General features: G+C 42.5%; 1 protein-coding gene across 8 annotated transcripts in view; it reads left to right on the top strand.

Moving 5' to 3' along the window:
- The window catches only part of HIVEP3 (HIVEP zinc finger 3), a 461,199-nt gene that overhangs the window by 363,617 nt on the left and 83,753 nt on the right, over positions 1 to 13,829 (top strand). For all 8 annotated transcript variants that reach the window (XM_030539428.1, XM_030539427.1, XM_030539430.1 and 5 more), the window contains one exon: positions 6,354 to 6,499. In XM_030539428.1, the coding sequence (XP_030395288.1) occupies positions 6,354 to 6,499 (146 nt within the window). The remainder of the gene's footprint in view (positions 1 to 6,353; positions 6,500 to 13,829) is intronic.

Genomic DNA, 13,829 nt, shown 5'->3' on the forward strand with positions numbered 1-13,829 from the left:
TAGTTCAGTGTCTACTTGTCTGGTAATCAGCAGAGCAGTATGTGATCGCCTCCTTACTTTGAATTACCAGTACTGAGCACAAAAGAGGACACTTACATTTGCCTTGATATTTCAATTTTAAAAAAACTCATAATTTTGTTTTGTGTAATGTTAATAAAAAATAAACTAGTATGTAGGGAGGGATGTTTTCATAGGGACCTCAGGAGGTCATGTAGTTCAACCCCCTGCTCAAAGCAGGACCAGTCCCAAATGGCCCCCTCAAGGATCAAACTCACAACCCTGGGTTCAGCAGGCCACTGCTCAAACTACAGAGCTATCCTGGGGTTCTAGCTGTGACTCTATCCACCTATCCCACAATCAGCACCTTGGTATCTGAACAGGCAAAAGTACTTGGGGCCAGACTTACAATGATATTTAAGAAGCTAAAGATGCAGATAGACGGGTCGTGGGATTTACTAAAGCACCTGAACAGCTTGGGCACTTAACTCCCATTGAAAAATCAATGGGAGTTGGGCACTTAACTCACTTCGGTGCTTATATGCCACTTGGTGCCTCACTGCATCTTTAAGGGCCTAAATACTTTTGTAAAATTGACCTTAAACCCCGAGAAAGGTTAAAAGAAGTAAGACGAACCTGTTTTATATTCTTAACCAACCATGCCACAGTCATGCAAGCTGCTTCACCCAGGCAGAGCTCCACTAAAGTCACTGGGGTGCTATGTGGGCCTATGGGTCTGGGAGAAGCTATTGTGTACCACACGGTGCTTTCCCCTTCATTTTGGTGGTGGGGAGGGAAGGGAGGATTCCAGAGCATAGCACATACTGTTTTCAGTTACTATGGAACTATACAAATCCCTAATCCAGGTCATGATTATGCAGATTTGCAAACAGAATTGCTCTGAAGATTTTGCAATTTGATACTCATTTCAATCCAGTTTATATTGCCGGATTGTTCATTTTATTTCTGAATCGCAAAATGAACCCTGAAGATTGAATTTATTGTAATGTCAGCTGCAATTGCTGCTTATAAATATGTCTTAAAATACGCACCAGAGTTACCATATTTCTCTTCAGCAGTTCCATCAGTCTCCTGCAGAAACCCCCACGACATGGTTTCAAGGAGCTAGGAGACACATACTATGTGTGTTATAATAACAATAACAAATACTTTACCCTTATGCTGCATCCTTCATCCTAAAGAGTCTCAAAGTGTATTACCAACTATGAGCCTTATTCTGAGAAATGCTGAGCCACCCGCCTGCCATTTGGCTTTGTCATGGGCTGTGGATGCTCACACGTACACAGAGTAGTGCTTTTAGGCTGTGCTGGGTAAGATGACGTAAACATCAGGTGTAAAATATCTGGTTTCCCTGTAATCATAGGTTAAAATCTAGACAGGGATGACAACTATCAATCCTCAAGACAGAGATATTTCATTACATGCAGTTTCCCCCAAATGGATTAAAGATCTTTTTCCAAAACCTTAGAAAGAAAGCCCCAGTGGATATTAAAGTGGTCATGCTGCATTTTGCAAGAGTAGGGGATTTGTCCTGGTGTATCTATAAAATGCACCTCCCCACACTGTTGTGCTCTCTCTTATATATCTGTCTCCCACTCCAAAGCCACTGCCATTTACTGGTGGTATATGTATATATGTGTAAAATGTTCCATGATGAAAGGTGCTGTGTATGTGTAAAATGTATTTTTACGTTTACTGTATCCAGCTGGGACACACTAAATTGGGATGGCTGCTGTATTGATGTGTCTTCTAAGAAAATGTTTTTCCTTAGTTTATATTAGTAACTGCTGCTTCAGTGGGATAATATTAGCACAAATCATGTTTAATTCAATGGAGGAAAAAAAGTGATTTTTAATCAAATGTTCAGTAGGAGTGAAATTCTAAAGCCTGCTCATTTACATGTTATTGAGAGAGAGTCCCAGGGACAGTTTCCTGGCTACCCAGGAAGCTGTGGTCAATAACAGCTGGGTTCCAGTGGCCTCAGTCAAAGGGCTGAAAGTTCAGGCTTCAGTCCGAACCTTTGTAATTATTTTACTTAAAAATTCTTTCTATAACTATACATTGTCTGTTAATACAGTAGAAAAGTTAATATAAACCATAATCTTTAATACAAGAGAACATACCGTCAGTTACCAGTAAGCTGTAGTACATTGCATACAGTCTTCTGACTTGGCTTGATTTTTCAATCTCAGGGAGATTTACCAAGCAGGTGAAGTTTGAAGCAAGAGTAGATTGCTCTGCAGATAGCTGCATGACTAACTAAACTGCATAGAGAATGTGCACGCTTGGTAAATGATGCAATTGTATAATAGTAAAATAGTAACTGTATAATTTATTTTACATCTGTCTAGGGCCTTCCATCTGTCCATTTATATCTGACCCTTTTAAAAAGATTGATATATTAAGCCTAACGCTACATCTGTGATGGCATATATCATTACTGTTCTTTTACAAACGGTGAAACTGGGGCATAGAAAAAGTTAAGGTGAAAACTTGCAGGAAAGTTTCATTAACTTTGGAGGTTCAAATCATGACATCTAAGGTTTGGTTTTCAAAGGTGCCGATCATCTTTACTCCCACTGACTTCATTTGGAGTTGTAGGTTCTCAGCACCCTGCAATCCCCACAAAAAAATCCCCGCAGCTGTGTGTCTCCGAGCCTGGGTTAACTGACTTGGGCTGTGCTGCGGGGCTAAAAATAGTAATGTAGACATTTGGGCTTGGACTGGATCCTGGGCTCTGAGACCCTCGGCTTTCAGAACTCAGGCACCAGCCCAAGCCTGAACATCTACATTGCTATTTTCAGCCCCACAGCACAGACCCTATGAGCCTAAGTCTGTTGACACAGGCTCTGAGACTCACTGCTGTGGGGATTTTTTTGCTGTGTAGATGTACGCTGAGTGTCTCAAGCCAGACTCCCAAATTTAGTGGACAATTTTGAAAACTTTGCCCTAAGTGATTTGCCAAGTGTCATATCACTACTCTATGGTAGATCTTCCTTCCTCTGGCTAATAATCTGATTGTAGTTTGCAATAACACACAGTAATGAAACTTCTCACAAGTCACTCCCAACCTTCCCCCAAGCAGTAAACTGTTGATCATCTGGGACACAGTTTAATGCTATGGATGATACATTGAGCATCTAATGGCAATATCCACAAAATGAAATCACTCTGTACTGCGGTGTACACAGAGTAGATATAATTTAGGTGAAAGCTAACTTGCCTTGCACTTTCAAACCTTTGTGGATGATGTGAAAGAAAATGTTTTGTTAACTCATAACTTTGCAATGTCACCAAATGTAATGTCATGCAGAGCTCCTTGAAGTAGCGTAATGAGGTCCAGATGCAGAGTCTTGCTCTTCTTAGAACAGATTGAGTCACATAGCACAAAACATAATGATTTACAGTCACGCTAAATGGCATGTCACTGTGTGACTGTCTTTATGATTGGATCTGTGACAAAGCAAAGAGCCTCATGCGTAACAGCGGGAAGAAGAGAAAACTTCACTTTTAGAACTTCTTGGCAGAGAGGGAGAAACAGTTTTTGTTGTCATTATATTTGTGGCGGTGGGGGTGCTAAATCCCTGGCTAGCTTTGCTCTTCTTGAAAGGAAGTCACCCAAGAGCTTTCAGTAACCATCAGTTCATACAAAGTTTAGAAGGTGAAAATCTAGATTTCTGAAGAAAGATACCAAAGCTGAGGCCAGACTCCTACATTTTAAAACTATTTCCTTTCTAGTAATTCATAGGGTATGTCTACACTACGGGATTATTCCGATTTTACATAAACCGGTTTTGCAAAACAGATTGTATAAAGTCGAGTGCACGTGGCCACACTAAGCACATTAACTTGGCTGTGTGCGTCCATGTACCAAGGCTAGTGTCAATTTCCGGAGCATTGCACTGTGGGTAGCTATCCCGTAGCTATCCCATAGTTCCCGCAGTCTCCCCCACCCATTGGAATTCTGGGTTGAGATTCCAATGCAAAAACAGTGTCGCGGGTGATTCTGGGTAAATGTCTTCAGTCAATCCTTCCTCCGTGAAAGCAACGGCAGACAATCATTTCGCACCCTTTTTCCCTGGATTGCCCTAGCAGATGCCATAGCACAGCAATCATGGAGCCCATTTTGCCTTTTGTCACTGTCACCATATGTGTACTGGATGCTGCTGACAGACGCGGTACTGCAGTGCTACATAGCAGCATTCATTTGCCTTTGCAAGGTAGCAGACGGTTACCATCCCTATTGCACCGTCTGCCATGCCGTTGTAAATTGGTGATGAGATGATGGTTATCAGTCTTTCTGTACCGTCTGCTGCTGTCATGGGTGCTCCTGGCTGGCCTCACTGAGGTCAGCCGGGGGCACATGGACAAAACCAGGAATGACTCCCTGGGTCATTCCCTTCTTTATGTTTTGTCTAAAAATAGAGTGAGTCCTGCCTAGAATATGGGGCAAGTGTACTAGAGAACCAGAGAGGATAGCTGCTCCGTGTCAGAGCCCCAGAGATCCTGCAGAAATGATGAGCTGCATGCCATTCTAGGGGGTGCCCCTGCAACAACCCCACCCATTGCTTCCCTCCTCCCCCAGCCCTCCTGGGCTACCATGGCAGTGTCCCCCCATTTGTGTGATGAAGTAATAAAGAATGCAGGAATAAGAAACACTGACTTTTTAGTGAGATAAAATGAGGGGGAGGCAGCCTCCAGCTGCTATGATAGTCCAGGCAGTACAGAATCTTTTCTTTAGACATGAAAGGGGGGGTTGAAAGAGCTCAGCCTCCAGTTGCTATGATGAGGACAGTTACCAGCCGTTCTGTACCATCTGCTGGGAATGACCGGGAGTCATTCCCATTTTTACCCAGGCGTCCCGGCCAACCTCACTGAGGCCAGCCAGCAGCACTCACGGGCTGATGATGAAGACGGATATCAGTCATATTGTACCGTCTGCCACTGGGAAGGGGATGCTGGTGTTCAGCGCTGCAGCACCCCGTCTACCAGCAGCATGCAGTAGACATAGGGTGACATTGAAAAAAGGCGAGATGTTTTTTTCCCCTTTTCTTTCGGGGGGGGAAGGGTGTAAATTGACGACATATACCCTGAAACACCCAGGAAAATGTTTTTGACCCTTCAGGCATTGGGAGCTCAGCCAAGAATGCAAATGCTTTTCGCAGACTGTGGGGACTGTGGGATAGCTGGAGTCCTCAGTACCCCCTCCCTCCCTCTATGAGCGTCCATTTGATTCTTTGGCTTTCCATTACGCTTGTCACACAGCACTGTGCTGTGGACTCTGTCTGTCATAGCCTGGAGATTTTTTTCAAATGCTTTTTCATTTCATCTTCTGTAACAGAGCTCTGATAGAACAGATTTATCTCCCCATACAGCGATCAGATCCAGTATCTCCCGTATCGTCCATGCTGGAGCTCTTTTTGGATTTGGGACTGCATCGCCGCCCATGCTGATCAGAGCTGCACGCTGGGCAAACAGGAAATGCAATTCAAAAGTTCGGGGCTTTTCCTGTCTACCTGGTCAGTGCATCCGAGTTCAGATTGCTTTCCAGAGCGGTCACAATGGTGCACTGTGGGATACCGCCTGGAGGCCAATACCGTCGATTTGCGGCCACACTAACCGTAATCTGACGTGGCAATACCAATTTCAGCGCTACTCCTCTCGTCAGGGAGGAGTACAGAAACCGGTTTAAAGATCCCTTTATATCGATATAAAGGGCCTCATTGTGTGGACGGGTGCAGGGTTAAATCGGTTTAATGCTGCTAAATTCGGTTTAAACGCGTAGTATAGACCAGGCCATACACTGTCTGAATCTATCTGAGAGAGTGTATGGATATATAGGAGATAATATCTAACAACTGGAGCAATGCACTGGGAACCTGGTCTCTTGGTTTCTATTCCCAATTGCCACGGACTCACTGAGTGACCCTGGGCAAGACACTTCACCTGTCTATGCTTCAGTTTTCAGATTTGTAAAATGAAGATAACTGTATAGATCCACCTTACAAGAGGAAAGTAATTCTTAAATATTTGTTAATGATTATTGTTTTTATAATAAAATATGTAAATAGTTGTTAGTTTACATGGTTCTTTAACACATTCCCAACCCTTAAAGTTCAGTCTAAATAAGACATATCAAACAGAGGACAAGATCCAGAATTAGAGATCATGTTTGAAAATGTAAGTCCTAGTTACTAGGGTACAGTCATCATAGTCAGCGCCACATGTGGTAAGTTGCCTTCCCTATCTGAGAGGACCCAGTGTATATGGTCTGTGTGTTTGTTAGAGCCATTTGAAATGTAATAAATGATTGTTTTGCTCTTTTGGGGAGGTAGGTTCATTTGCCTTCACTCCTTTCCAATGAAGGTCGAAAAGATTTAACTAGAGCTGAGAAGGAAGAGGATAAAAGAGGCAAATCAGAAGAAGAGGCTCCCATATCCAAAAGAGGGGAGCCAGCCAGGATCAAGATCTTTGAAGGAGGGTAAGTATCACATTTTGTTTTCAGACTTTTATTACAGCCTGTTGCAGAAGAGCTATCAGTAAAAATAAAGTCAAGTCAGTAAAGGTGTCTGGTGGATATCAACAGGGGATGGTCAGGTATAGATCGACATGAGCAGTTCCCTTTTACTTTTCTACAACCACCTTAAACTGAACACCCTTGAGATTTCTCTATAATTCAGGCTGGATTCAGTTTCTTTCCTGAGTTGGTCTTCAAGTTAGCAAGCACATCATTAGCACCGCTCTGCAGGTGGTTCAGTTGAGACAGCTGAAGAGTACAGATTTTTCCTGCAGCTGTCTCTGTACAGGAGATGATGGACTGCAGTGGGGATGACACCATATTTCCTAGTTCTTTTCAGAGTCTTCCCCTCAAAATAAAGTTCTCATTAGTTATTTTACCTGTATGATGAAGGAATTGGAATGATCTTTTCTGAAGCTGGGTTTTTTTTTTGCTGGGCAGTTGAAAGGATAGATTGCATAGGCTTAGCAAACTGGTCAATTGACCCGTCAAATAATGTCAGTTGACCACTTATTTATTATTTGGCCATCATGAAATATTGTCAGATATTCCAAGAATGCCCTGCTATAGGCAGCAGCAGGATGGTGTCAGTCTTTAATTCTTTTAGAACTTCATTGTTTTGTATTTTTCTGAGTTAAAGTCCCTTGTTTAAGTAACTTATTTTTTGTAACTAGGCACAAGTATCTAACGCTAAGCCTACTAGCTACCATAATGTCTGCTCTTTTTTGTTACTTTTGTTACTGTACTAATACATTTATGCTTTAAAATATTTGACCATTTTTCACATTATTTCACAGTATTTGACTGGCCAATTGACCAATTGTTTTTACACAGGTCAAATGCCCACCAGTAGGATTGCTTTATGTATACTTGTTTGGGCTCCTTCCCAATTCTCTGATTTAGCTACCAAAGCAGTTCCAACCAAAAGCTTTAAATTTGCTCAATCATCTGTTCTTACTTCATGGTAATTCATCACACTCTCTTGCACTCCCTTAATATTTTTGATTATCTTTTGAAAAATAAAAATCAGTTAACAAGTACTATATCAATGGGATACAATTAAGGATCCTACATCCTATGTATTTCAAAGGAGGCAAAAAAAAAAAGTCAGAAGCTTGTATCAGGATAGGTCGGTCCTGCTGGGAGATGGTGAGTCCTCTTGGTTTTATCTGGTTAGAAAAGACTTTGTTGTGGCAGGGGTGTGGTTTTCTCTTTTCTATTACCTGTGTACATTTGCTTTTCTTTTCATATGTTGAATTAGCATAAAATCAAAGTATGTAAACCAAAAGAGGGGTTAATGAAAGTCTGCCATTAGGTTCAGTCCAAGCAGTCCCTCTCTTGCTTAGATGTATGGCCTCAAATGTACAAATCAACTCAGCTTGCATAGATGTAGGCAATGGCATTGAGAGGTAGATCTATGCAGAGAAGTATAGAAGAGCAAACAAATAATAACATCTCATCTTGAACTCTGTGGCTCGCAACTCAGTACTTTTTAGTGAGTTCCCAGGATTTAGGAGGCAGGCTTTGGAATGGGAGCAAAGCCACACTTGGAAGACACTGTGCAAATACTCTTGTTTAGGCAGGTTGGTGTTACTTCTGTGTAGCGAATGAATTTCCCATGGACAAATGATCCTTGCATGTTATTGTCTTTAAACACATGAAGCACCGTCACTGCCCTCATATTGGTTCCTCTTGGAACTAGGAATCTCAGAGGGAAACTCATATTCTGGGAGTTAGATACCTTGTCATCTGTGATCAAGTAGAAGGACAATCTGATGTGGCTGAAATTCACCTTACTTTACACAAATCAGCATAGGAGTCTCTCTCCCAGAGTGGCCCATTTTAAGAGAATTCTGCTCTAAACAGTAGGGAAATGAACTATAAGTGTCCCACTCAGGTTAACTGAAAAACCTATGTTCCCCAATACAGAGCGAAATCCAGTCTCTTAACTACATTTTATTAAACTTTACACCCTTTAAAAAACAAAACAAAGTAACTCTTTTTAACATGCTCTGTGTAACATGACGTCAATGAATGTATTACTCATCCTGAAATAACCTTACATTTTATTTCAGAACAGCAGTAGAATTGACCAAAAAAAGCCGTACTTCTGTATACAGAAGAGAAGATGACAGCTGCTTACTGCCACACATAATCACTGATGCAGCACATCAGAAATGGGTGCTAAAATATTACCTCCAAATCATAGAGTAAAGGCTCCACTCAGAGCTCTGATTGTCAGCACAGGGAAGGTGGTTCACCAGAGATACTATGGGAACACTCAGTGGTCAATGTCTTATCATATCAGTGCAGCTATTGATATGGAGCGATTTAGACCCTAACACACTTTACATTCTTGCTTGGCAAAGTGACTCTTCTCAGGACACTTTCTACCAGTGAAGTGACCAGCCTTCAGAGGGTTACACGGGGACTGCAGTACTTTATGAGTGGTTTCACACTCAGCCTGCTGGGAATATTTTTCAGAATTTGGTTGCCCACTCTCCCAAAGAAGTTATTGAATTGTGATTTTTTTCATAGGGACAATACCCTCTTTCCCTTATTTTCCCCTTTGTCTCTTTGCCTCACCCTGGTCCTGTAGTATTGGCCAGATCCATCCTACCAACCAGCTATGGTTGGTCGCAGATCTTTTGTGAGCCTTTTAATGCTTCTTGTGGGTCAGCCAGAGAGAATCGCTGCAAAACAATTCAAGATGCTACTCCTGCAAAAGTTGAGTTTGCTGCATCTGTCTCACTCCAGTTCCTTCTTTCTCTCTCTCCGGCTCTTTCTTCAGACTCCTCTTTCATTCCCACTGCTGCTATCAGCACTCACCTCCCTCCGTACTGCTATTGCTCTTTGGCTTCACCATTCAGCTTCTCCCACGAGTACCTCATTTACAGTGCTGCCGATACCAGCTGCTGTCCAGCCTGCTAACGGGAATAAGAGCTATACCTCAAGATTCCCATTGCACCCGTTAGCCAACCTTAAAGGAGAAGAATGACAACCCTTACAGTGAATCTGTGAGAGTCTCCAGACCCCATGTTTGACCGTCAGACCTGCCCCAGTGTCACTCATTTTAAAACATGTAGTGTTGTCTCCATACTTTTAAATCTCTCTCTGGCAGTTCTGAGAGGCTGATACCTGGTTTTGTTGTGTTTTGCCCTCAGGGGACTTTTTAAACAGAGATGGTCCCGAACTGGAGCTCCAGATCCGAATGCTCTTGAGCTACCGAGAAGTTCTGGTTCAGAATCCAATTTTTGTTGATGCTGAGCATTGCCCTGAAGGTTTCATTCATGACTGTATTCGAAATCCAGAGTTAAGAGACAGAAATGTTCCCATCTGGATCGCAGCAGCATGGTGGTGACCAAAAGGTGCCTGTGTGAAATGTTTTGGGTCTCAGGCCCATCCCATTCCCATCCCCATCCCCTCTTCATATCACCACAAGGACATTAATTGGGCCCCTGTTGCCTATCTCAGCGGATAAGGTAACAAGTAAGTGAGCCACAGAGTCTGGGCCATGGCAGTGATTTTTAAATGAACCTAAGGGAGCAAAGCGCCCAACTCCCATTGAATTTTACTGGGATTTAAGCCTCTAACTCCCTTAGGCTCCTTTGAAATCCCAGTCTAGGCTTTTCACCATGTCAGGGTTCAGCTCTATTTGTGAGTCTGAGTGACACTTGTCTGGTTCTGCCTGTACTTTACCTGGAGTTGAACAAAGGACTTGTCCCCAGAGCTGTCAATCAGAACGTTCAAACCAGAACTAATTCCACTTCGGAGAACAAACCCTAAAACCGAAACCCATTTGGCCAGCAGTTTCAGCAGCTGGATTTCACTCTTAATGCTGAAAATTCTTAATAATTTATATATAGCCAGGAATCTGCAATTGCACCAAACTTTCACCCAACACAAACAAACCTATCCTCTGAAGGGCCTTACTGTAAAACAACTGGTGTCATTCCTTTTTCTGAGCTCAGAGACTGCCACTGTGTCTATTTAGCTCTCTTAATACAGGGTCTCTCGAGTTATCATTGCATGAAAAAACCATGCCACAGCTGATACTTCTTGCAGAGATAATAAAAACAGCCACATGGTGTTTGACTGAAGGACATCGAAGTGATTTTGAACAATGAAAATTATCTTTGAAGGTCAAGTGGACCAGTGCTAGTTTGGGAGCAGTGTCATGATTCCTCAGTCACTCTGTATCATCTTCATCAGTATACTTCAGTGTTTCAGGGGTGTATCCCCATTTTGAAATCTTACATCCTGAAATTGTAGATTAATATTGACTAGGTTTGAAAGAGGGGAGTCTGTCATGGTAGAAGAAACCTAGCTTGCTTACTATGCATTAGTGTTGCCAAGATGAAATCTAATAGTTACAGTCAAAATATGTTCTACTGTTTCGTGACCAACCCCTCTGCACTTTCACAATACTGCATCATTTTTGTGCATTGCACTGGGGAAGGTACTGCTAAGATCTGAGCAGGTTAGACACTGATAGTTTCACTTATGCTTCTACAAGACTATCACATACAATTGGTACTTCGTAAGAGGGGAAGGGTGGGTTGCATTCTCCAGAAAGCAGACACAAATGGCCTGGCTTGTCTATTGTTCTTAATGGTAAAACTTCATTTTTCTTTGTAGGAGGAGATGCTTGTTACGATTGTGGGCTGAATTCTCCTCTCATTCACACCTCTTTTAAAACAGTAACACTCCATTGACTCCACTATAGTTACTCCAGATTTACACCAGCACATGTCACTCCACCAATTTGACCAGTTGCTAGTCTCATTTACTCTTGTTTTGCGCCAATGCAATTTCATTGACTTCGGCTGAATTGCTTCTGATTTATACTAGTGTGAGTGAAAGAAGAATCACCCTAATCACGTTTCATTTTTGCACATCTTTGGTAGTAAGGGCAATGTTGTCTGGTTTTGTTTTGCATTAGAGACTTTAGGTTGATTTGGGGGGAGTCAGAGCAACATTTAGGCCGTTATTAGGATCACTCTTCTTGTTCTAATTCCTTCATCCAGCCTCCTTAGTAAAACTTCTCCACTGATGGCTCTAGTGTCATCAACCCTAAAGTCCTTTGAATCAGGGTTATGATTTCAGTGTAAAAACACCATCCCACCCAGCGCTGCCTTGAGCAGACTAAATGTCTAATTAAAAGAATTCAAAACCCATTGCCTTGTCTTTCTAGTACAGTACAAATAATCAGAGACTAGATGAGATTCAAACTTGTTGCTCCCCAGAAAGTCCCAGGGTTGAGCTGCAAGATACTCTGCCTTGTAGTGCTGTTTTCCAGACCCCATGCTGCAAGCTTGTAGATGAGATTGTAACTAAAGTGGTTCACACGTCGGCCTAACCCAGCCTGCTTGATCTGAGAAAGTTTCCTTTCAGACTAGGGGAAATGTAGAAACCTTGCGGCTGTTTCTTCAATATCACTACTAAATTAATGGATACATTTTTTTAAAATCTTTTTTGGAGTACATTAGCTGCCTCCAACTGCTTTTTCCCCTGTGATTTCTCGCCTTGGTGGACAACCTAGAATCTGTGGTTGGCTTCTCCTTGATGATCTCATCCCCTTTCTATGACAGGCTGCGGAAGTTGCAGTTCCAGACACTGGCTGACACTCCTCATGGAAAATCCCTGGCAGAACAATGCAAATGTTTCACTCCCCTAGAGAAACTCTCTTCTTTAAACAAGCAAAGTTTTGCAACGTGCTCCAATGGAACCCTAGGTTTCCTTTGCTACTTAGGTGAGCTCAAGGAATTCGCCAGTTTTATTTTTAAAATATTTTTTCCCAGAGACATTGGCTTGAGCACATAATGAGCCATGTATCAGCTAAGAGGACTTTGATACGGCTGATGTCAGCGTAACACACAGAAATGTTGTTGTGGCTGGGGGAATGTTGCTAATTCTCATTCCTTCCTCTGCAAACCTGCTTAGTCTCTCATATGCACCACTTTTTAGCACAGTTTTGTGGTGAGGTACTGTATCTCTCTGAAGCACTTACAGTGGTAAATGTCAATTGTTTATCGTACATACACTCTGCAATTACAGCTGGAGGAATTCCTATTATAATGTTTTCCTTTTCAGATATTAAATGAAGTGGCTTCACTAGCTTTCACCAGTGTGGGGCACTTCACCAGGAAAGGGAGCAGTTCCTGTGATCAGAGCTCAACAGAACACGTTAGCTTTTCAATTAGCCTTTGTACAGCCATAATGATCAGTGTCATTAACTTGGGGTGCCTCCAGTTGTTGGTTGCTGGACTCCTGACTTTCAGAGGTGCAGAGCTGCACAGCTCTGAAACTGTGGAAACACAGCACCTGTGAAAATCAGGCCCTAAGTGCTTCAGGTTGGCACTTGAGACATAGCTGGTGCACAGATATTAATGCTGCTTCTTTTAAGGCAGTTTAAAGAAGAAGAAGAAGTTTGTGCTGTGCTTGCCACTTAAGAAGAGAAAAGAAAAGAAAAAATGTGGTGTGGCAGGGCTTGAGGCAAGTCTCTGAAATCTGGAAATGTCTGTCTATTAAGCATTTACTTTAAAATGGGGGGAGTGGGAGCATTTTGATCTTTGGAGCTCAAAGGGGTGAGATTTTCAAAACGATGCAGGGGACATAGTTGCACAATCCCTACTGGAATTCATAGGGGATATGCATCAAAATGCCCATGGCAGATTTGTAAACCCCCCAGCCATTATGTGTAAGTGCTTTTGGGGGAGGAGGTGCGTTTTTATTACTAATTTCAAAAAATCATATTAGTCCAAAATATTGGAAACTCTGCAACAACCTTAGCACAGCCTCCATTCCTCTGTTGCAAAAATTCTCCCAGGGCCCCCTTTTAATAAAGGAATTGAAGTTTGGATGTATTCTCAAGAATCATGGTGCCCAGCATCTCTCCTATGAGTAATGATGGGATGGAGGGTGAAGAGCTGTATGCTATGTTCGGTGATAGGAGACAAAACATTATTGCTCAGACTCATTCAGAAATGATAAGGCCTCTTCTGAGCGTCGTAAATTTACACTGTGCTTTACCGAATGTAAGCAAGGCATGTTCTCTGCTCAAAGAGCTTCCAGTCCAGACAAGACACAGGGCAACGGTTCCGGAGAGGGGAGAGTCTGAGTTACTAATGCTGAGAAGAATGGAGGCAGGATTGTCTCTAAAGGTAGATTTGCAGGTGGGGAGAGAAGGCGCTTGCTGGATGAATTCTAGGAATAGGAGTCAGCCTGGTAGAAGGCAGGAAGTAAAGTGTGAGAGGAAAAGGAAGAGGAGAGATCTGGAAGAGAGGAGAAGTAC

This window comes from Gopherus evgoodei, chromosome 20 (genome assembly GCF_007399415.2).
Source record: "Gopherus evgoodei ecotype Sinaloan lineage chromosome 20, rGopEvg1_v1.p, whole genome shotgun sequence".
Taxonomy (NCBI): domain Eukaryota; kingdom Metazoa; phylum Chordata; order Testudines; family Testudinidae; genus Gopherus; species Gopherus evgoodei.